General features: G+C 36.4%; 1 protein-coding gene across 3 annotated transcripts in view; it reads right to left on the bottom strand.

Annotated features, from left to right (window-relative positions):
* The window catches only part of FAM184A (family with sequence similarity 184 member A), a gene marked incomplete at both ends in the record, with an annotated part of 119209 nt that overhangs the window by 22488 nt on the left and 72645 nt on the right, over positions 1–24076 (bottom strand). For all 3 annotated transcript variants that reach the window (XM_082855456.1, XM_082855457.1, XM_082855458.1), the window contains 3 exons: positions 18154–18304; positions 18763–18884; positions 21082–21243. In XM_082855456.1, the coding sequence (XP_082711582.1) occupies positions 18154–18304; positions 18763–18884; positions 21082–21243 (435 nt within the window). The remainder of the gene's footprint in view (positions 1–18153; positions 18305–18762; positions 18885–21081; positions 21244–24076) is intronic.

Genomic DNA, 24076 nt, shown 5'->3' with positions numbered 1-24076 from the left:
GAATCACCAGAGATGCAAAATAAGAAAGAAAAGAAAGAAGGAACTGGAAGACAGGAGAGGTCAGAGGTCAGTGGCTGGAAACAGTCACAGACTGTAGTGAGCTTAGGGTGGATAACAGCTGTCTGGAAGGGTTTTGAGCAAAGTTATACATCAGGATTAGTTGTAAAGGTTAGCACGTGCCTTTGTGTAAAGGGTCAAGCACCGGTGAGAAATGATACAACTGACATATGTTCAATCTGTTTTGTTTTTTTTTTTTTTGCGGTATGTGGGCCTCTCACTGTTGTGGCCTCTCCCATTGCGGAGCACAGGCTCCGGATGCGCAGGCTCAGCGGCCATGGCTCACGGGCCCAGCCGCTCCGCGGCATGTGGGATCTTCCCGGACCGGGGCACGAACCTGTGTCCCCTGCATCGGCAGGCGGACTCTCAACCACTGCGCCACCAGGGAAGCCCTGTTCAGTCTGTTTTAACGTATTTCCAAAGAAGTAAGTTTACCTATTGAAAGTTATATGAATTCTACTTATTAATTTCTACATAAGCCTAAGATTTCAGAGGTTATTTCATATGTTTGGAGTCACGGTGAACTGCAACACTCTGACCCCAGGCAATGCAACTCCCTACACCTCTAAATGGCAGTGGCACTCATGATTTACAGCTCAAATAAACCCTGCAAGTGTGAAAACTGCAGTAGAAAGCAACAGCTAAGCCTTATTTGTGGAGAAGGAGGACCAAAACAAATTATACTATGTGATTTCTTACCATTTTATGCAAAGAAAATCAGGCTGAAATGAATATTAAACACAATCCACAAAGAAAAAACAAATCATAAAAGGGTAAAAGACAATAAAAATGTTTGTGAACCCTGATGTGTAAAGTGACAGAGCCATTTTCTTCCCAGCTAGGTGGTTCTTGAAATAGAGAAGGCACCTAGCCACTCTCTTCCCAAGCTCAACCCTAGTCCCAGACCCAGCACAGGGACCCACATGACTACCTTGTCTCTGGTGACAACTTGTTAGAACACATATGAGAACATTAGGAAAAGACTACTGTTACATGTAGAATAATGACTCATATTGTCAAAGCTATTATCTGGCCACTGGCCACGTGAGGACTAATCTACCCAGTGAATGAACTGCTCACCACGCCATCTGGCCTGGTACACATCTGTCTCCACTCAAAGAAAATGGGCATGATTTTCTGATGTGTACACAGGCACTATATGGGCTAGCAGTGGCCCTGGATTCTGTCCTCCAATGAAGTGTGCACTCAGGTTAGTAAGAAGCCACACAGCAGTGTAGCTTATTTTCTGAAATACCTACTTCAAAAGTTCACTGTGTCAAAAAGAGCTCCCACATGTTAATTTGACTATAATTTGACTCACACTTGAACCATTTAAGGATGAAATTTATCAAGAATTATAACATATTATGAAGTACCACAGTAATATAACAGTTATACATTTAAAATCTAAGCACACTTTCCAACCTCTCAAGCTTAAATAAAATACACTTAAATATTTTATATCATAATATACTTTACCTTGAAAGAACTCCAAAGTAATATTTTTCATTTTAGGATATATGATTAATCTTTATTATCTATACTCAAGAAAACATAAAGTATATGCAAAAAGACATTATCATGCAATTTAGTGTTCAAGTATACTTAGTTTATATATTTTTATATTCTTAATTTTGAAAGCACACCAAAATAATATTAAGGCTATCTAAAAATCTTTGGATTCATGCTCAAGACAGTAACATGAATTATAAGCAGGAAGCCTTTATCATGCAATGCAGCATCAAAACTTACTTATTTTGTTCTTTTTACAAATCAATAAATTAGTAGATTGCATCCTATTGTCAGCCTTTATTCAGCATGAAAATTACATGGCACTTTAAAGACAGAAATGAGCAAAGCAACGTAAAATGAACTAATGTTTTATAGCTATAACTTAAAACAGCAGAGTTTAGTCTACTTTACGGAAATACAAATAATATAAAATTTCATTAATTCAAAATAAAAGAGAACGATAGATTTTGCATTAAATACTTTTGGTAACCTTGATCAATACTTTTATTACAGTATTATAGAAAGGCATGTGTTGAATAAATGAGAAGAAGTAGTTACTTCAAATTATATTTTCAAATTATGAAGCATATGGTACTAGTTTCTACACATTTGTTATAATTTTAAATCTTAAGGCTTTTTATTTTGCTGATCTTAAATAAACCAAAGAGAATATTTATTTCAGTAAAAATTTTAATCCTAATTAAAAAATTCTAACCACAGCAGTTTAGATATGAATTATATAATATATTCTACTGATCAAGGAGGTACCAGATACTTTCAAACAATTTTAAAAGCCAAACTTTGCTGATAGTGATTGCTACCTTCTGATCTCTACCATTTAAAATACTATCTTTTTGAAAATAAAGTGTTGTAAAAATTTCAAAAAGACAAAACTTAAAACATATGCATACATTTTTCTGAAGAAGGGAAAGCTTTACCTACTTCCTACAAGGCAGTTTCACAAAGATTCTGTACCTCTGCAACGGTGCCTGCAGAAATCTCTCAAAATAGAAACTGAAACATCAAATCTGAGGTACTGGATATGATAGGATGTCAACATGAGATATGTCATTAATTATGTACATCCTACGTTTCTGATGCACTGTTGGGTTTTTCCCCCCCTTTAAAAAAATCACTCTTATTACAGAAATGAAAGAATACAGAAAGTATACAAATAGTTTATCCTCGAAACAAAGCATTTCTTGAGATAGTAAATGTAAGCTGTGGTTCTCAAACCTGGCTGTATATCAGAATTATCTCTGTATATGTTAATAAATGTACTTGCCCAGGCCCTGATCCCTGGATATTCTGATTAAATAGGTCTGGAATTGAGCCCAGGCTACCTAATACATTTTTATTCCTAACTAACAAAGTAATAAGTGTTCATTGTGAAAAATAATTTTTTTAAATAAAGTAGTTTATAAAATGAAAGTGAAAGTCTCCTTCCTTCCCTTTTCCTTGCCAAATTCCAATCCCTAAGGGTAACCAGTTTTACCACTTTGTTATCTCCCCAGACTCTTACGACTTATTTCTCTTTTGATATAATTTCCTGTTTTGCTTTTTTTTTTTTTTAACTACATTGTGTGTAAACGGGTGGATGCTTTCCACCATGTAGAGAGTACAGCTGCCATGACATGACAAAATATTGGCTATTTCTTACACACAAAAGTTACTTGGGGTCCCCAGGGCACACCTCAAGAGACCAGTGCTTAATGTCCAAGGTAGCTGGAACAGAGACCCATGGGGCTGCTGATTGGGACAGACATTCCCTATGTCTTACACAGAGAAGGAAACACTACTTCATTTGTGAAACCATGAGGGAGGGTGTCCAGACCTGCAGGTGTTGCTATGCGATGGAGTGGCTTTTCAAACACTCAAGTCTATGTAGCTCCCTTCAAGATGAGTATACTCATGGATTTACTCAATGACGGTCAATGATTTCTCCATTAGGGAGGCCAACAAGTTTGGTTTTAGAGGTTTGTTTTTCCTTGCACGGTGACATTTCTAGGGTACATAACCCATGACATGTAGGCATGCCCCATTCTTTTCAATGACTACATATAATGCGAATGGCAGGCACTGTTTCTTGCCTCCCCAAGTGCCCATCTCCCCCTTTTCCTTTCTTCCCAGTTAGCTGAACTCTTGAGTTTGTTCACGGACTAAATGGAAATCCCTATCTTCAAGATGGTACGCCCCTCTCCCAGCACCAAGGAGTGAATTATGACTGGGATAAGAAAGTCACGGTAATCTAACTCTAAGGTCATATCACTCTGTTTTAGTTAATAAGCTCAAAGAAAGTATGTGGGGAACTTGGGGGGGAGGGGAAAGACTTTATTTCCTGATAAAAGTAAAAAATGCTTAAGGAGAGTCTCTTGCATTAGCACAGTTGTTCAAGAACATGGCAGCTGGAGCTGTAGCAGCCATGTTGCAACTATGACATGACAAACTTGAGGTCCAAAAGTTAACACATTGAGCATGGCAAAGCAGAAGTACAGAAAGTACCTGAGCACTTAATTATCTTGACAGCTTGAGCCACTGTCACCTGGGTATTCTGCTGCTTATAGCCAAATGTATCCTAATAGACATCATTCCAAAGTATAAATACACTATAATTACTTTAATTCTTACTGATGGAAATTCAGATCATCTCATCTGGTTTTGCTATTATAAACACTGCACTAACCCCCCCCCCCCAAAAAAAGCACAAATGGTCTAAATGCACACACATATGAGTCTATCAGAAAGCTGTACATAACTCCCTTTTAGTTTCATAGATGACTTTAACGCACAGTCACAGTCAAGAACCGCTGCCCCAGAATTCATAAAATGAAAGACTCTGGCTGGTTCTTTAATGATAATCTTAAAGCAATGTCTAGAGAAGTCTTTGAAGCCCTGGCCTTTCACTTGTCCTCTGCTCTCTGTTCATTTTATGAGATCAAGGAGGAAAACAAAATATTTTCCTCAAGTAGTATTACCTATGGTTTTTTCTTCCTGTAGTTTTGATCAATTTATCAAGATATTGGTGAACTGTTTATCTTGTGCTTCTGTGTGTTTTTGAAGAAGGCTGTTCCATAAATCATGATTTTTCAAAAAGGATTTGCTTTTTAGGGTAGAGGTTTTGTGTGAGAGGGTTCATTCATTTTTGTGAAAACAAGAAAATTTGTAAGAAAAAGCAATTTGAATAATAGAATGTGTAAATATAATTTCGCTTTTCAATAAGTTATAGGTATGGAGTTGTGTTGAGCCAGAACACTTATTAATTTTGACAAGAAAGGCCAACACAAATTACTAGAAAGTCTAAACCACGTGATATTAATATTCAGTGCAATACTTTCAAATATATGAAGCAACATTAAAAACTGCTACCATAGGCTTAGTAGAGGACAGTAAGGCTAATTTACTATGTCAACAACTTACATAAATGCTCATGTAAAATGTTTGAAGGTGTCTGAATATTTTAATTCTTTCTATGCTTTTTCCTTTTTTAACCTCTAATTTGCTATTTTTGGAGAGTCTAGCTAAGAAAAGTAAACTTAAGCTTCTGGAATTATGACCATCCTGAAAAATTCTGAATTGTTCATAATTTTTTTGGTATTTTCTAAGATCTATAAACTGAGTTGATTAAGAACCACAGTAATGCCTAATTAATGTCCTCAAGATATTTCTGGAATATGTTTCTAATCATCCTCTCATTCTTAGTTGAAAAAAATTATAAAGCTTTTATAAAGAACAGAGGAATCAACAATCACTTGTTTTTTTAGAACAAGACAGCATACAGTGGGAAACTTCTTCCATGGAAGGCTGGCTGAGGACGGTGTGTGGAGCAGGTGGGTAGATCTCACCCTGCTGAATGACACTGACAAGGTCACATCTTGTTTGGTTAATGACTGAGTGATGAGTTCATCCTCAATGACTACGATGTTACAAAAGAGAATTAATGAATGGGGATGTCAGTGTGTTACAAACCCCTTTTACTTATTTTGTAGGAGATGAGTCAACGCATTCTCATTTCAATTACTAATAGATTCAATTTCAGTAAGGTGGTTTTTATTTTAATGAACACCTTTTCATTTATAACTATTTAGGAAGAAGTGACTATGTCGTTGCAAGTATTCTGAAGTACAATTCAACTAATTTTTGACAATACTCATACCTTATTTGGGTTTGTATTTCTATCCCAATTAGCACATATGTCAAAAAGTCTGGATTAATATAGCAATCATGCCCAAATTCTTACTATGTTCTATGTGACTGTTTAAAAAAATTTCTAAATGTAGCCTTATTTCACCAACATTGAGATAAATATCTTTATTACTTACCTTAAAATATATTAAAGAAGCTGGCTTTAAATGTATTCATGTATTTCTAATTTTTACATAAACAGTAAAGTTGAATCTAAAGAGTAGATAAAATTTTTCTGGCATAGTAGAAAGAAATTAGAAAGGTATGAGAACGTAAGTTTTGAAGTTATCAAAATTTCACAGGCTATCTCTAGACTCAAGACCTGGTTCCTCTAGGTCAGGAATTGGCACATTACAGTCTGTTTCTGTAGATTAACGGATTCATTCACATATTGCCTGTGGCTGCTTTCACACAGTAGCAGAATCCCGTAGCTGCCACAGAAACTGCATGACCCACAGAGCCAGAAATATTTACCGTCTGGCCCTTGGCAGAAGAGGCTGGCTGACCTCTGCCCTAGGATATCAAGAAAAATATTCAAAGATGCTTACTTAGCTCTCTGTTAACTTATTTTAAAAAAACAAGTTGGGTATGGGTTTGATGTGAAAATAAATCTCATTTTCTCTCTTCACGTGTAAAGAAAAAAAATTTTAATGTGTTTAAATGGAATATAACTTTGAAGCTTAATTTCTGCACATTTTAGTGTACATAAGTAGAAGAATAGCTTTGCCAATTCTTAGGAAAGGGATTTACTCCATTTGCTTTAAATCTTTTAGTAATTTTAACATGAAAATGTAAAATATGTTCTAAATCTATGAACCTGCACAACTATCTAACACTCTATCTAAGAAGTCAATTGATGCTACTTTTTCAAAAAATAAACTAGTTTAACAAAAGAAGAAATACATTTATTTCCATTTTTATGAGAGGCAACAACTTAATAGTTTTTCAAAAATATTACTATATCTTTCAAAGTAAACATTAAAATAATGAAGTTTACGTGTGAGAGGTAAAATCTTGCTTGGCTTTAAAATAAAATACATGCTCATCAATACAATGTGGTAGATGTACGCACATACACAGATGCATGCCTGAAAGTTAGAAGCTTTTGTTACCCATGTACAAAACATATCTTACCGAATGCCAAAAAGTGTATTTTTTAAAATCATAAGTTAAAGCTTTAAAGCGGTGATGATGTTTATGCAAAACCAAAAGTGCAACATGCCCTTATGTACAAATTGTAAGTGCCGCTCACTTACATTGTTGATAGATTTATGCAAAGCTTCACCCAGAGAGTGCCTCTATGAAAAAGATCACAGGAATAAAGGGAAACATTCAGAAATCAACTAAGTAAAAGAAGAATAAAAAGGGAGAGTAACATACAGAACATTAATTACAATATGCTCAAGAAAAAAATAAGTTGAAAACAGTTCTGAAAAAGAAATCAGACAAAAAGAAATTTACAACATAGAGTCTAAATTATTTATAGTCCCTTAGAACAGTGTCTGATGCTTGTGGGCTGGCAGACTTACCTATGCAAGAGACCAAAGGCTAGTACAAGTAAACCAGAGGTCAGTTTAAAAGATAATGGTTACTGAAGCACCCAGAAGGAACATTACTGTTCTAAATGCCTCCCAGAAGTCTGCAATATAATGCTTCAAAGCATTCCACTCAGCATTGGGGTAGGTTTTAGAAGGATTTCTCTTATGAGAAATGAGCAGATGAGAACTGAAACACTAACTTGATTGACTACATAATTTGGGGGCCAGAAATAAACATGGATAATCATTGAAAATGTAAAGATTTGATAATAATCAGGTTTTATACTCAGGGGAAAGGAAGAAGAGATGCCTTCATATCTTTTCAACCCTATTCTCTAGGATATATTTGGTAAAATTATGTATGATCTAGGTTCATTTTTAAGAAGTTCACTGGAATTCTGAGTGACAAACCATTGGAAAAACACACACTCTCCCTCCCCCAAATGTGGGGAAAATGTGATTTCATTTTCAATTGCCTCACTTTTGTGCCTTCCAAGGATACAAAATAGTATTTAAAATTTATATTATTAATATAACTAGAAAAGTTCCTATAAAATGGTTTTTACTTTGGACACTAATCAAATTTTCAGACAAAACATAATTTTCTTTTTTTCCTCATAATGTGAATATCCCTTGGTGTGTCATAAACTAAAGCTAGCTTTTATTTGGTAAACAATTTTTTACCAATAAATTAAGACTAATACAAAATATAGTTTAGGATATAGTTCACAGAGTTGAAAAAATAAGTTGAGAAAAATGATTAACTTTCTATTTGATTACACCATAACTTCTTAAACGCTCATACTTTTAAATAAATTAGTTTATTTTATTTTTTTCTTTATGCTTTCTCATACTCATAATATGCTTTATATACTAATGAGACACAACTTCTCCAGACTTCACAAAACTTATGAAAATCTGAGGGATTTTTAGTTGTAGTTTTTTTTTTTTTTACCTCTTTGTATTTCTCTGAACTGATGTTCTGGCATTAGAAGTTAACGTAAAATGTATGGCATTTACTTATGAAGTCGATTTTTTCACTCTTTAAGGTATCATCAGACAAAAATATATATGTTATTTAGGATTCCTGAACTAACTGATAAATTAGACCAATATGAAAGATCAGAGGTTCTTCTGTAGGAATTCTAGATTTTAGATTTTATTTGAGAGTATATTTGAACATTTGGAATCTAAACTCATACGGTCACTAACTCTGTCAACATACTGTTGGCAGGCCATGGAAATATCTAAACCAAAGGCATGGTCACTAAGCTGTGCCCTGGGGTGACTTACACCATAGACCTGGCAACAGCAATTAGAAAAGGCACAACAGTGGTGCTGGGTCACAGTACCCTTATTGATGAATACATAAATGAAGTAAGATTTATTCTTTTGTTTAAAAATTTTTTATTAGAGTACTATTATATTCCAGGAAGTACAGAGTGATATAGAGAACTGAATAAGATAGTAAAACAAACATACACAAAAAATAAGAAAAAGTTCATGGTAAATATTATGACAAAAAAAGGTTGATGTGACAGGAAACAACTAGAGGTGATACTGGGTTGATGGTAAGAAAAGATCTTTTGAAAAACGTGACATTTAAAATGGCATGATCCGATTTACATCATAAAAGATTACTTCAAGTTTGTGGGAAAAAGTGAAATTGGGGAGACTAGATAGAAGGCTGTTATATGGTGTCTTGGACTAGTGTTTTCTAAGGCAGGTGGAAGCAGGTGGCGCTGGGAGGTGGAATAAACAGGATTGACATTTACATGAGATAAAGGAAAGAGGGAAAGCAAGGATGACTCCTCATCCTTTGAGCAAAAAGCAGTGCCAAGAAGCAAAGATGATGGGATGGAGACTGAGAATCAATACTTTTGAGTCAGACATGCTAAGCCTGAGATGCCTATTAGACAACCAAGTGACTGAATTTAGGTGACGATATCAAGGCTGGAGATTTAACTTTGGAAGTCACTGACATACAGATGGTGTTTAAACCACAAAACTGGATGAGATCCCCCAAGTAAATGTTTGCTTGAAAGAATATCGGATGTACTAAAAATCTGTATGCAAAAATATTATTTGGCAATATTCTATATAAGCAAGATCCGTGCTAATAAAAATCAATGCCCTATATAATAGTCAATTTGTTTTAAAGCATCTTAAGCTACTTGTTAGTTTTTGAGATGAGTGAAAAGGGCCTCAAGAGGTCCTCTTCAGCTCATTGAGAGCACTTGGATACTTCAGCATAGAAGGCTTACTAATGTGTTTCAGCATTTCTAGTCTTGAAGGACGAATATAATAAGACTTTCAGCTAAGTGAGGAAGAAAACTGAAAATAACTAAAAATTGCTGCACTTAATTAGAAATTTACAGCTTTGTACCTAAGAAACTATGCTCTTAGGAGTAATCTCATTGTTTTAAACCTCAGTTTATTCATTTAGAAAATAGCACAAGGTTTTTTACATGTTTGTAGTTTGCTATTGAAAATCCTATTGAAATCCACTGAATTACAAGCTTTTAGAGGACCCTGCCTTGTTCATATTTTGTATCCAAAATGCCAGACTTGGTACCTGGCAAAGAGTAAGTGGTCAATAAACGTTTACTAAAAAACTAAATGAATGACATGGACTTTTATTATTGAGTTAGTTCTTACTACTCTCTACCTTTTCCCCTTCCCCACAGTAACATAAGCAGTAATGAGAAACTTCTAGATAACGAAAAAGAAATTATTTAGAAAAATTATGTATATCTTGCATAAATCCTGTTGACAAAAGCCAACAGAATGTAAGACTTAGAAATGTAGCCCTTCAGAGAAATGAACTAATGAGTATAGTAAATATTTGTTCAGAAAATATTACTCTGAATGGGCTGCCAAGAGGGAAGCGCATACACTGAATGGCACCTATCTTGCCCTGCTCTATTTTGTTCTCCATACTGCAGTCAGAGTTTTGAAATTTCAATATTTGAATGCATCACGCTCCTGCTTAAAACCTTTCAGTAGCTCCTCATTGCCCTTTAAAGTCTCAACAAGGCAAACAAGATCCGACCCTGCCTACCTCTACCCCCTTCCTAGCTCTCTATTCCCCAGAACAAACGTATTTGGGGGCAGGCTGAGGGCCTCGGCACGTACTTCCCCCTCTCCCCAGACTGCTGTTCTCCTTCCCCTCTTGGCCTGACTATTGCTTCTCTTTCAGGTCTCAGGTAAAGGATCCCCCACTCAGAGAAGGCTTCCCCAAGTTCCCAGACTATGGTAGGTCCTCATGGTACATACACTTGTGTCCCATGGTTGTAATGAATTAATGTGTCACACTGTTATTTCTATTTGCCTTCTTTTCTAGATTATAAGCAATGAGAAGGCAGAGATCATTACAACCCCATCACTGGTCTGACACAGTGCATGGCATATCAGAAGCACTGAATTTTTGACATATGTCAAAATGTCATCAAATGCCAATATATAGAATAAAATTTTCATTACTAACAAAAGAAATGTCATTTGTTAAATTTCTAAATTCCCTGAAGCAATATCTACACTAATCTTATGTTGCAATTCAAGTAAAATATGTTAGATCTTAATAAAATGTTCCAAAATTAAATATTTAATACACAATACTGTAATTTCTTAAATTATGTAAAGCTTCTTCTAATATTAATTTCAAATATACTAATATCTAGAGAAAAGCAACCAATAAACCTAAGATTAGAAGTAGGAATCACAACTTTAATAATTCTCCTGAAGCAAAAAATAGAAGAAAAAGTCATAACAGCTGTTTAATGTTTTAACTAAATTAGTAATAACTGGCTTTTAAATGAAATTAAGGTAGAGAAAAGCTAATATGTTAGGTAATCTTAACACTTCTCAGAGACTACGTCTTTAAATAACTTTATAATCATACATCCATTAAACGCCTTCATATCCAAAATATTTTAATTCTTTTTAGTATCTTGCCATAGGAAATAGAGATAGATTACATTGATTTATTACTACAATGCCACCTAGAAGTTCTTAAGTATTTCTCAGGTGTGTTCTGGGCCCTAGTACCCCTGAAGGCACAAACTGTTCTGCATTTCATCACAGTCCTACTATAGTATTTTGCAGAACAGATACACACACACACACACACACACACTCAGTACACATTAAAACTACCCAGTATTTTAACATCTCTTTTAAAGTTAGGTATAGATATCATAGTTTCATCTCTTCACTCTCTTCTCCTAAAGATGTCAATATAAAAACTGGATAGACTTTGCAAAAGGGAGTTTTTGGCAGGGAAAAGAAAATTAAATATTTTTAGATTTGCAAATTAATTCAGAAAGCAATTTAGTACTATTTATTTTAGAAGAAAAAAAGCAGAAAAATAACATAGGTCTGATAAAAGAGGATATAACATAGTTGAAGTAAGAATGTCATTAATTTTTTTGACTGAAGAAAAATTTTAAACTTCCATATTTACTAAGGAAAACATTGCAAATTAACTTTGAATCCAGGAACTGAAGTAGGAAGAATGACGTATAATGGATGTTGGTTGGTTTTTGGTAGACCTTAATTCCATTCCACATTTTCTGAGAAAGCAAAACTGAGCCATGCCTGCTATTCCCACTCTCTGTTCTAGCTGGCTTTTCTCTTTTCTCCATGGTATTTCCCTTCGTCTTCCTGCTTCTTCTTCCTTTGACTTCCCTCTTCCCTACCCAAGTTCTCTCTTTTCCCAGGGTTCAGGCTGGATCTCTGATGCTTCTTTTACATAGTTCCTGCCCTCCTCCTAATTTCTTGGGAGAGGATTCTGAACCTTCAGGGTCAGCTTCACTGATCTCCTGGCACTGCTTAGGGCTTCTGTCAAGGTCATGGTTCGAATTAGCTGAGAAGAGATGATTATTCCAAGTCCTTTTCTATTCCTTCTACCTCAGAATCTGCTTGCAGCTCTTCTTCCATTAAAAGATAGTACTGTTACTCATTTAAAATGGGCATAAAACTGATGAAAATATAATCTTTTTTCAATAGACAGAAATATGATTTCTAAAGAGAGAGAATTCCTTTCTTCCTAACATAAAACTTCTTAAAGAGTTAAGAGAGAGAGCCAGCAGAATGAGTCCTGAGCTTATAGTGCCAAATTTACTCAAAATTTTGCGTTCTAAATAGTCTAGTCCAGTGCTAATAGAATTATAATTCAGAGCCACATATGTAATTTTAACTTTTTAGTAGCCATATTAAAAAGAAAGTAAAATTATTTTTAGGCATATATGTAACCCAATATATCCCAAACACTAGCATCTCAACATGAAATTATATAAAAAGTACTAGTGAGACATTCCATATTCTCTTTTTATACTAAAATTTTGAAACCCGGTATAAATTTTACACTGACATCTGAAATTGGATGAAGTTCATTTCAAGTGCTGCACAGTCATAGGTGGCCTGTCACTACCATTTTAGACAGCACTAGTCTAGAAACCAGAAAGCGGTCTGCAACAGCCTTAAGAAACTGGCTTTTCAGTCACTCTTGATCAAGAGCATTGATTTTAATACTCTGTTTCTTATTCATGTCATTGTTCTTTCCTACTGAGTGTGACAAATGCCAAAATACCCTGGGATTGTAGAATCAATGCGTCTAAAACCACACTCACCACCTCAGCCCCCTTCAGTGAAGTGGTTTGTCGTGACCTCCCTGTCTCAGACGATGGTCTTCTTTTCGTTATCCTGGTTTCAAATCCTGGGTCAGTTTTAACATTTCCTTCTCCTTTACCAAAGTATTCCATCAAATTACATGATTTGTTCCTTTACAGTTTCTCTGGTAATTCTCAGTGAAATAAACTTAACTCAGGTGCTATTTGGGTAGAATTATTTGTACTTCATATATGTGACAACTTCCTCTTTGGATGCCGTGCCTCAGTTTTTCCTTATTCAGCAACTACTGAGGGCTTACTACATGCCAGGCACAGTTTAAACTGCCGGGGATGCAGCAGTGAACAGTGCAGATAAAGATCCAGCTCTCATGGAACTACATTCTAATAGGGAAGGGAATCAGTATGATGCTATGTGGTAACAAATGTTCTGAAGAAACACAAAGCAGAATAAGAAGACAGAGAGTGACAGCGGGTGCTATTTAAAGTGGTCAAGGAAGATCTTTTTGAGGAGTTAAGATCTGAGCAGAGAATTGAACAAACTGAGGAACAAGCCATGTAGATCTGGGGAAAGAGGATTCCGTTTGGAGGGACTGGCAGATGCAGAGGCCCTGAGATGGATTAAGCTTGGTGTGTGTGGTCCAGAAACTCCAAGTAGTCCAGTATGACTGTAAAAAAGGAAGGGAGAAAGTGGCAGAAGATGACACTGGCAATGCAGCCAGAGGCCAAATCACAAGGTCCGAATCATGAGGCTACTGCAGGCCATGATAAGAGTGTGGAGTGTGTTCTAAACACGACGCGAAGCCACTGGTGGATTTGAAGCAGAAGAGTAACTTCATCCAACTTAATTTTTTTTTTTTTTTTTTTTTTTTTGCGGTACGCGGGCCTCTCACCGTTGTGGCCTCTCCCGTTGCGGCCTCTCCCGTTGCGGAGCACAGGCTCCGAACGCGCAGGCTCAGCGGCCATGGCTCACGGGCCCAGCCGCTCCGCGGCATGTGGGATCTTCCCAGACCGGGGCACGAACCCGTGTCCCCTGCATCGGCAGGCGGACTCTCAACCACTGCGCCACCAGGGAAGCCCCAACTTAAAATTTTAAGAGCACCACTTTGGCCGGTTGGAAAGCAATTTGTAGGTAGGTAAGAGGAGAAGCAGGGAGACCAAATGTAGGTTCCAGGTGCGGTGCAGAAGAGAACTGCAAATGGCTTGGCCTGGGCTGGTAGTGCAGGAAGTGGTGAGACACGGGCAGATCCGCGCTTACTTACTCTGAAGGTAGAGAGCAGGAAGTGCTGACAGGCTGGCTGTTTGGTGTGAAAGAGGAGGCTGAGCAGTGAGGAACGGCAGGGGTCTAAGGAGGGGCGGACTGCCTTAGGCTGGCATGGCAGAGGGGTGCATGGCACGCATTCAAGAGGTCTGCTTCAGACACTTCAACTTAGGGATTTATATCGAGATGTCTCCATTTCATCCTCACTTCAACATCACAGCCATATTAAGCTGTCTAACATAAAAATTTCAGCATGTTATTCCTCTGTCCACAAACCTTTGATAGAATCTCACAGCTTATTGCGTGAACTTTGAACTCCCAAGGCTAGAAGTCAAAGTTTTTCACAATGATCTCTCTCCCCAACTGTCCTCTTATTTTTCTGTATTTCTCACAATGCCTGGGAAATAAGAGTATATTCAATTAAATGTTTGGTAAATGAATAAAAATATTTGTGTTCATCCTTCACCTTATTCAAGAGTCACACTAATGCTGACCTCCTCAATGAACTCTTTCCCAATCGCACTGGTTATACTACTCCTTCTCTACTCTTTTCTCCTACCCAGCAGTATGTTGGTAAATGTTTAACAGCTCTCTGAAAAACAAAGCCCTCAGCTGTAGCACGTGCTGTATCTGTGATGTAAACACTCCCACCATGGATGACTGCAAGCCACCGCCGTGATGACCCTGAATATGAAGCTGAGAAGATATGTGCATGACAAGCTTGGTGAGCTGGTAGAGCTGCTGCACCATTGCTCCTACAGTACGAACTGTCCAGACCATTTATAAAGTCACTTACTACACAGTGACTTTTACTGTAGGTATCTGTATACAAATCTTTCCCCTATTACACTGTAAATATGTGGAGAGTAAAAACTGTGTCATATACATCGCTAAAACCAGCTAAATGACCTTGGGGCCTCAAAGTTCAAAATGGAAAGTCACACATGAACTAAAAAATTCCATAATTTTATGCCTGAATGATCCGTGTGTCTCTCAAATTTCTCAGTCCACTGATCTGAATGAGCGCATTAGAATATGAAGTCATATTGGTTCCAAAATTAAATCTGCCTTGAAAAAGGTGAAATAAAGAAATAAATGATGACAGTTTAGGATCACAAATAGAAAATACGATCACAGGGGAATCTATATAATTGCTTTGCTTTAGACTGAGTTGAAAAATAACAATGTAGTTCTTTTGCTTTCAAGGAATTCAAATGTACGCACTGATCAGCCCAGGAAGCATAATTAGTTTTGCACTAAAGTGTAATCATTGAATAGAAAAACAAGAACACAATGAACTATTAAAAGAAAACTAAAAGATGTAAAATTAGGCTCTGATTGGTCCGCCTGCCGATGTAGGGGACGCAGGTTCGTGCCCCGGTCCGGGAAGATACCACATGCCGCGGAGCAGCTGGGCCCGTGAGCCATGGCTGCTGAGCCTGCGCGTCCAGAGCCTGTGCTCTGCAGCGGGAGAGGCCACAGCAGTAAGAGGCCCGCTTACAGCAAAAAAAAAAAAAAAAAAAAAAAAATTAGGCTCTGATTGGAGCACAGAATGAAAATAATAGCTTTTGGAACTTTTCATAAAGTAAAAAACATCTGATTAAAGAAAAATGAAATTCTTATGCTTTTCTATGCCCATTTTTCTGATACGTAGGCTATGAGGGTTAGTTTAAATCAAATTTAACTCTCAAGAGTTTAAATTCATGTGAAAGACAAATTCTTCTTTGCTCTAAGTAGGATGAAATACATGTAAGCTAAGGCACAGAAGTTAGACTTGTGTTCAGTTCACTCAGAAATAATTAAAATACATGAAAATGCAGATCTTCTGATACCTTTCATAACATACGCTTCTGCCTAGGCCCTGGCTGTTTCCCATTCTATTCCCTACTCTTACTTTCTTAATGTCACGAACCCCAAGCCACGTCTGTTCTCCCTAAGTGCGGAGGGGTGGAGGCTGTGAATAGAGTGGGTGGGTGAATAGAGTGGAGTGGCTGTAGCGCTCAGGGTCGGGGGTAGAAGGTTTGAGGAGCTGGGCTGAGCAGGAGTCAGGCAAGTGGAAAGTGGTGGAGCAGGTGTCAGAGCACAGCCTCTAGGAAACTATCAGAAAGAATCAAGAGAACAAGATCCAAAGGGCCAGGAAGGGTCTTCTTTCCAAAACAAAGTTCCATTAAAAAATTGCTGGCTTGCTAGAACCGTTGTCATCTCATACGTCTACAAAGAGTGAAACCTCTAACATAATACCCACTTTCACTTTAACGTGAAATCCTGTGTTTAGTTGTTTTCTTCACTTTCCTCAGGTAGACAATCCTGGATGCAACAGCTATTTTCCAGCTTATCTATGGTAATGTGTGTGGCCTACATATTTTAGAAGTGGCGAGAAAGGAAGATACTGTAATTTTGGAAATGGCCTGATGGCCTGAAGCAGCACAGAACAGTTTTACCTTTGGAGGCAATTAATTCTTGGTTATCTTGATATTTATGGTTAATCTGCTTTGAAAACTGATTAAAAAGTTATTTCTATCAAGCTAGTAAAAATTGGAGCCACATGTAATAAAGTATTTTATGATACACAGACCTCGGACAAGATGCAAAGCATTATGTCCTCTCGGGAATGAACAATGTAGACTAGGTATCAAAAAAAAAAAAAAAAAAGACAAGACAAGAAAAGAATATCAGGGAAGCATGGACGAAATCTGACAATTTAATATAAGGAAGAGTAAATGAATAATGAATAAAATAATTTGATGGAAAACAGGTGGGAGAAGTGGTGGGCCCTCTTTATATTGCCAAATCTAGCCAGAAAATGTCTATGTCAATACTTCCTGATTGAAAAACAAGGCGGACTTTTAAGGATGTTTTCCATTTTTATCATGTAGTTGAATTATATGATAAAATTAAATCTTCCAAAGTACAGAACATCATAGAGGAGTAGTACCACTCTACCCAGTAAAACTTGTCCTTCTAGATCCCGAAGTAGAAATGTAATGTAAGTATACAGAAGGTAACTAATAAGCAATGCTAACATGCTGACCAACTTCTAATGAGAGTTGTTGTTTTCCTATTTTTGTTTCAAAGGTTTCAGATTTATTTATTCACAAAAGCTCATAAATATTCATGTAGGTATACTCCCTTTCCAGAGTAACATTATAAGTTATTATGAAATACCAGTCACAAATTGGCAGGCTCAAAGTGCTCTTGAAGGACACTGCACGTATGTACCTATGTAATAAATAATCTAACAAAAAGCTTGCCCTGTTTATTTTGAAATCCATCATGATCACAATAGAAAGATAATAGTGGATTTCTGGCACTAAATTGCTGAGCTGCTTCTTGTCCAAGTTCTGCACTTGCTTATCAAGTGGTGACTCATGCAGTCAGTCCTATTTAATTACTGGCTTTGCAGGAGACTGTTAAGAATTCATAAATTTAGAAGTTGTGTAAATGAGTGAAAATGTGCAAATTCTTTTAATTATAGTTATAAATGTTCTGGAAATAACAAGCCTGACATAAGAAGATAGATTTAGAAAACCACCTTTCATTTATGTCATTTTAAAGCATAGAGGCAACTTCCCGTTGGTGGGAAAGTAAATTACTCATTTCTGGTAAGTTCAGGAAATCAGAATAACATCTAATAAATTTTACCTTCCACTGCCCAAATGATATCTAATGGCTTGGAAAAAGATGTTATACTTTCAAAAAATAAAAGTTTTCCATTTAAAATCTTTAATGCATTCATTTCAAATATTAAACCAAAAAACTGTAAGTGCTTCTCAGTATTTAGGACTGCAGATGTAACATAATTATTTAGCACACGGTTTCATAAGTTCATGTCTCCTTGATTTTATACATTTAAAAAATTAAGTTTGCCCTATGAAAAATGACAAAATACAGTGAATTAACATACAATGTTTTCTATTTCTGTAGCTAGAGAATGTCAAGGAAAATGAACCTCCATAATCTACAGACTATTAATTACCTGGTTTAAGAGATCTTCTACTTTTTTCTGCCATGAATCCCTGGCTGCATTTTTCTCTCGCTCTTTCAACTGCAAAAGTTGAGACATCGCTGACTTTTTATCCTCTTCATGTTGAAGCCTTAACTCTTCGCGAAGCTTAGAACACTCTTGTCTAAAATAGAACAAATGCACTTAATTTGTGAAGAGAATTATTCCTCTCAATAACTGCAGTAGTTGCTTGCAGGTTTTCTAAGCATTTAATTAATCCTCCTCAAAAGCCAACTCAGAATAAGAGGTGATTATTTCATAGTTAAGGATCATAAAGTAAATTGGTAACTTATTCAAGATCATTTATCAAATTATTAACAGCAGAATAGGTACTAGAGCAATAAGTCCTCTGACTTCAGGTGAGTACTCTTCCTATGTTATAGTCCAGGAAATGAAATAAAAAGTAATCTATATTTAAGCAGAAAAAGAGAATTCCAATTTCTCTGCAATTAATCATGGGAAAAATTCATTAAAAATGCTGTTACTACAGCTTCAACAACGAGACAATATAAGCCATATGACAGAAAACCATTTTCTGCACGTCTGTATAGGTAAGATTACATTACTGAGTAAAGAATGTACCTAAGGTTTTCAGTCCATTTTATCTCTAAGTCATGGGCCATTTTGTCCACTCTCAGTTTCTCCTCTTCTTTCATGGCAGCAAGTGTTTCTTCATGCTGTTGCCTTTCTTGTTCTAGCTCACTCTGAAGAATAAAAACTTTTCAATGAAGACTAGTCTTCAAAAGCAAAGTCACTGTTGCTTATTTCAAATAACAGAGTGCTTGCATTATAACTTTTAAATTCTACAGCACAATAATTGATAGTGCTATCTATGACAATTACTTCAGATTTTCTGACAATAAAATCATGGTACCCATTTAATATTTTAAATGTCCTTGTGCAAACTATATTTTATTAAGGCTTAAAAGTTTGCAAATTATTTTAATAGTTTAAAGTCAGCATTAAATGAACAATCTTAACTAAATTTTCCATATCATAGGTATCTAAGAATTCAATTATCTTCACCTGTACACACATTACCTAGGCAGATACGCTGTTAAAATTCATTCCCATTCATATCAAAAGTATGCTATCTACAAAGCTTAAGCATTATCGTTGTATCTCACTGACGTGATTAAAATAATCATGAGAAATTTAGGCTTCTATTTTCATCCTGTAACTTCAAACCAGTGGTCCATGGGTTTAGTGTTATTATGATATATATGAAATCTCTGTAGAGTAGCATAAATCAAGCGGTTTTCTGGAGCTTGGGGCTGGATATGACCTGTTTGGACAACACTGGCAACCATCGATCCCTGCCAGCAGTGTAGCTGCTCTTAGGGTACAATGGAAAAGGAAGAGATGATGGTCCATCCTTCTGTTAACACAATGACCCTTTCTGGATCACCCACTTGCCAGTAGCACACTGCAGCATTGTTGAGGGGCATATCCAGATTGACGGGAAAGTAGCAAGTCAGTGCTGAAATTGTTGACCTGGCCAGTAAGCCGTAAGTATTGAAACCTGAAGTCAGCCATCTTAGCCAACTGTCATTTCACTAAGTACTCTGCCTCTAAGAATTATTTTTTTCCACCAAAGACAGTGTTGAATGGAGTAGAATTTCTCAAAGAGTATTTCTTTTACTGAATGCGAAGCACTTTATTAGACATTATTGGGGTGGGAAAAGAAGAAAACACTTGCTCTTAAGAAGCTTACTCAGTTACGGTAAACTGTGATGCTGCACCTATATTTTCTCAATTAAATTTGTCCAGAACAGAAAATGAACAGTTGATAAGGTTTTGCTTAAGTTTTTTATTATGTTCTACTATTTGATAGAAGAACAATGTAAGTATGAGCAAGGAACTTAAAGAAATGAAACTGAATCCAATTCCAAGCTAAAAAAATAAAATTTGAAGGCAGCATTTACTGAGTGCTTACTATCTTGCCAAGCACTGTGCTGTAATGGTTTACCTCAGTCAGTTATGACCACAGCAGTGTGACGTGCATTATCATCGTCCCCTGCCTCTCCTGCATTGTGTGGATGAAGAAATTAAGACTGAGAAAAAGTAACTTGCCCAAAGTTACACACTAAGTGACAGAGGCAGAATTCACACCCAACCAATCTGAGTTCAGAGCCCACGCCTTAAACCATCTCTCTGAAAGAAAAAATGATAAATCTCTAGCTACTGTCCCCCTAGTTGTATGGTTCATTTCTCTACCTTCTAATGCAGTCTAAATATTTGCTCTGCTTCATGACCCTGAAGAGGAAAGACAAATCTTTTCCAAAATCTGTAGGTCACAGAGAATCACTTAGTTGCTATGCACGAGAGTTCAACTCTTACCAGTAAAAGAACTGTGCGTACTAACTGTAAACGGATTGAACTGTGTTTCCAAAAAGATATGTAGAAGTCCTAACACCCCAGTTCCTCAGAACGTGATGCTATTTGGAAACAGGGTCAGTAAAGATGCAATTAAGTAAGATGGGGCCACGCTGAAATAGGGTAAGCCCGTAATCCAGTATGACTGGTGTCCTTACAAGAAGATGTGAGGACACAGGAAAAATGCCATGCAAAGACAAAGAAAAGATTGAAGTTGTGCTGCCACAAGCCAAGGAATGCCTGGGGCTACCAGGAGCTGGAAAAGACAAGGAAGGATCCTCTCTTAGAGGTTTAAAAGGGAGAATGGCCCTGATAACACCTTGATTTTGAACTTTCAATCTTCAGAACTCTGAGAGAATAAATTTCTGTTGTTTTAAGCCACCTTGTTTGTAGTACTTTGTTATGGCAGTCCTAGGAAACGAATAATAATTATATATAAATGTGATATTTGTAATAAACTTTAAGCAAAGTAAATTATATTTTTACCTCGCTGATATTTAGATTATAACAGGATAATGACGTTACCTCAGCATTTAATAGAGCATCCTCGGTCTCCTTCAGCCTGCCTTTAGTCAAGTCCAGCTCATTTTGAAGTCTTTCCTGGGAGTCCTGAAGACTAGCAATGAGTCCTTCTGCAGAGCCAAGACCTTGTTCACTTTTGCTTACCATTTCTTGGAGGTGGCCAATCTGCAAGTAAATACAGTACTTTTAATACACCTCAGTGTAATCGACTAGCAAACAGTCACGTTTGTTTTCTTAAAGTCTTTTCTTTAGATGTAATTTTACTGATGGATCTTTCTTGATGAATTTGGAAGAAGCACTCAACCATGATAGTCTTCATTTGTTGTTTTTTGAAAAGACCTCTATATTTATGATTTCCCTTTGTCATGGCAACCATGTAAATACATGGATACCTCAAGCTCCTGTGAATTCCTGGTTCTATCATATAATCAAATACCTATAAAAAAGAACTGAAGATAAAGATCATACCCAAGATTGAGAAAAAAGGATCTTTTAGACAAAAATATATATATATATTTTTTTTTATCTCACTGTGGTTTTAATCTGCATTTCCATAGTGGCTAATGATGGTAAACATCTTTTCATGTGCTTATCCCTCTGTACATCCTCTTCAATGAAATGTCTGCTCATATCTTTGGTCTATTTTCTTTTTTTTTTTTTTTTAACATCTTTATTGGAGTATAATTGCTTTACAATGGTATGTTAGTTTCAGCTTCACAACAAAATGAATCAGTTATATATATACATATATTCCCATATCTCTTCCCGCTTGCGTCTCCCTCCCTCCCACCCTCCCTATCCCACCCCTCCAGGCGGTCACAAAGCACCGAGCTGATCTCCCTGTGCTATGCGGCTGCTTCCCACTAGCTATCTACCTTACGTTTGGTAGTTGAGGCTATGGGGAGGGGGAAGGGTAAACGGTGACAAAGCGATAAAGAGGCATGGACATATATAGACAAAAATATTTTTTAAACTGCTCTCTAAAATTGAATCACTTATATTTCATTTGAGCCCTGTTCTCCATCTATTTATAAAAGCGACAGATTTAGGTCAATATTGATAAACTGGTAAATGTAGCTTAAATTAGGACATGTTGTGATCTCTATGTTTCCATAAAAAATGTGTGTCTTGAAATTGTTAAGAGTTGAATTCACACACTCTTGAAATTAGGAGCTAGTAGACAATTTGTTGATTAAGCAGACCTCAAGTAATGAGAACTATTATAAAATCAGTAAATGAAATACTTTCAATTATCTAAGAAAATATTACGAAGTAAAAATCTCATTTTTATAAAACAGCTAAGCTTATCAAAACTCTACAGAAATGACAACTGGTAATTAAAAAATAATACCTGAGTATTTCTCACTGTAAATACAGACATCACAAAGAAAACTGAAAATCCTTCTTTAATCCCCTCTCTGACCCGAAATCCCCTGCCCCCAACTTCCTGTCTCCTTTCCATGAAGATATATGCACATGCTGAACAATTCCAGTGATGGTAGCATTTTATCTTGTTAGTATCTTTAAAGAGATGCCAACCTCATAAAATGAGCTGGGAGCTTCCATTTTTTTCTGGGCTCTGAAATATTTTCATAGCTAAGATTTACTTGTTTTTTGAAAATTTAGTATAATTCATCCATTAAAATCCTCTGGGTCTAGTGCCTCTCTAGATACATGTTGGACTATTCAGTTTCTTTCATGGCTATAATTGGTTTGGCCAGGTTGTTCAACTACTTTGAGTCATTTTAGAAATTTAAATTCTCATAGGAAGACATCAGTTTTCCTTAAATTTGAAAATTAACTAGCATATTTGTAAATAATATTCATTTACAATGCTGTAAAATTTTCTCTGTCACTGTATTTATGTCACATTTCCCTAGTCTACATAGATTACTTGTATCTTCTCTACTTTTTGTGTTGGTCTGGCTTGCAGAATGTGTTCTGCAGCAGTGAATGAATGAATGGAAGAAAAGCGACTGTTAACAGAGTTAAAGAGGACTGAATTTAGGAGAAAATCTAGTTTCAAGTTCTGGGTCTGCCAGTATAAAACAGCAGTAAAAATACCTACCTCACAGAGTTACTATGATAATTAAGTTCAAGGATATATGGAAAAAGGTTCTTTAACTAGAAAGCAACATACAAATATTAGGTACCAATCAATACTCACACAATTTGCCAATCACCTATTCCACCCCTCCCAGTTTCTCCTCTCATAATTTTGCTTATGGTGTGTTTTGGTATCTGTACAAATATTCTGTGTTTTTAATTCATGACACTGCCATCATATTTCAAAAAGCCTTCTTTGTCCTTGTATTTTGTCACTTGAGTTTTGTATTTTATTTATATTTATATTCATGATTTAATATTACATTTCAATGCTTAGCCCACCTGGAACTTTTTTGGTACAAGGTTGAAGAAAGAATCTAACTTCATTCTCCTCTTCTCTTCCATTTACATACAGTCTTAAAAAAGCATTGTCATCCACTATGATTCAGATTAAACCTATTAACTCTGGCCTCTATCCTACTATTCTACTGACATTACAGGTAAGTCCTCAGAGAACTCTTGGTTGCATAACATTTTCAGGCCTCACAGTCTGATCCTAATCACTGTCTGACACTGACACTTCCACCCTCTTGCAAGTGTCTGCTTTCATGCTTTTCTGATAACCACTAATCCTTGTTCTCATGCTTTTGATTTCTCCTTTTCAATCGCTTTTCCCGGCTCTGTTAATTCAATATTGGTGCACTTCTTGTTACCAGCAATCTTCTCATTAGCTACCCTTCCTTGGGTAAGCTCTTCTACTTAAATGGCTTCCAGAACTGCCCGATCTTTAGCTCCAAGCCTGCACACTTTACTTAGTTCCAGCCTAGATGTCTCACAATCACCACAAAGTCAGCATAGACAAACAACTCGATGTGTTGCCATCCAATGTATTTTTCCTCTACAGGAAGTACAGATTCCTATCTTCCAACAGTGGCATTATTATCTGTCCAAA

This window comes from Leucopleurus acutus (assembly GCF_964270905.1).
Source record: "Leucopleurus acutus genome assembly, chromosome: 15".
Lineage (NCBI taxonomy): Eukaryota > Metazoa > Chordata > Mammalia > Artiodactyla > Delphinidae > Leucopleurus > Leucopleurus acutus.
This window is presented reverse-complemented; position numbering and strand designations above follow the sequence as displayed.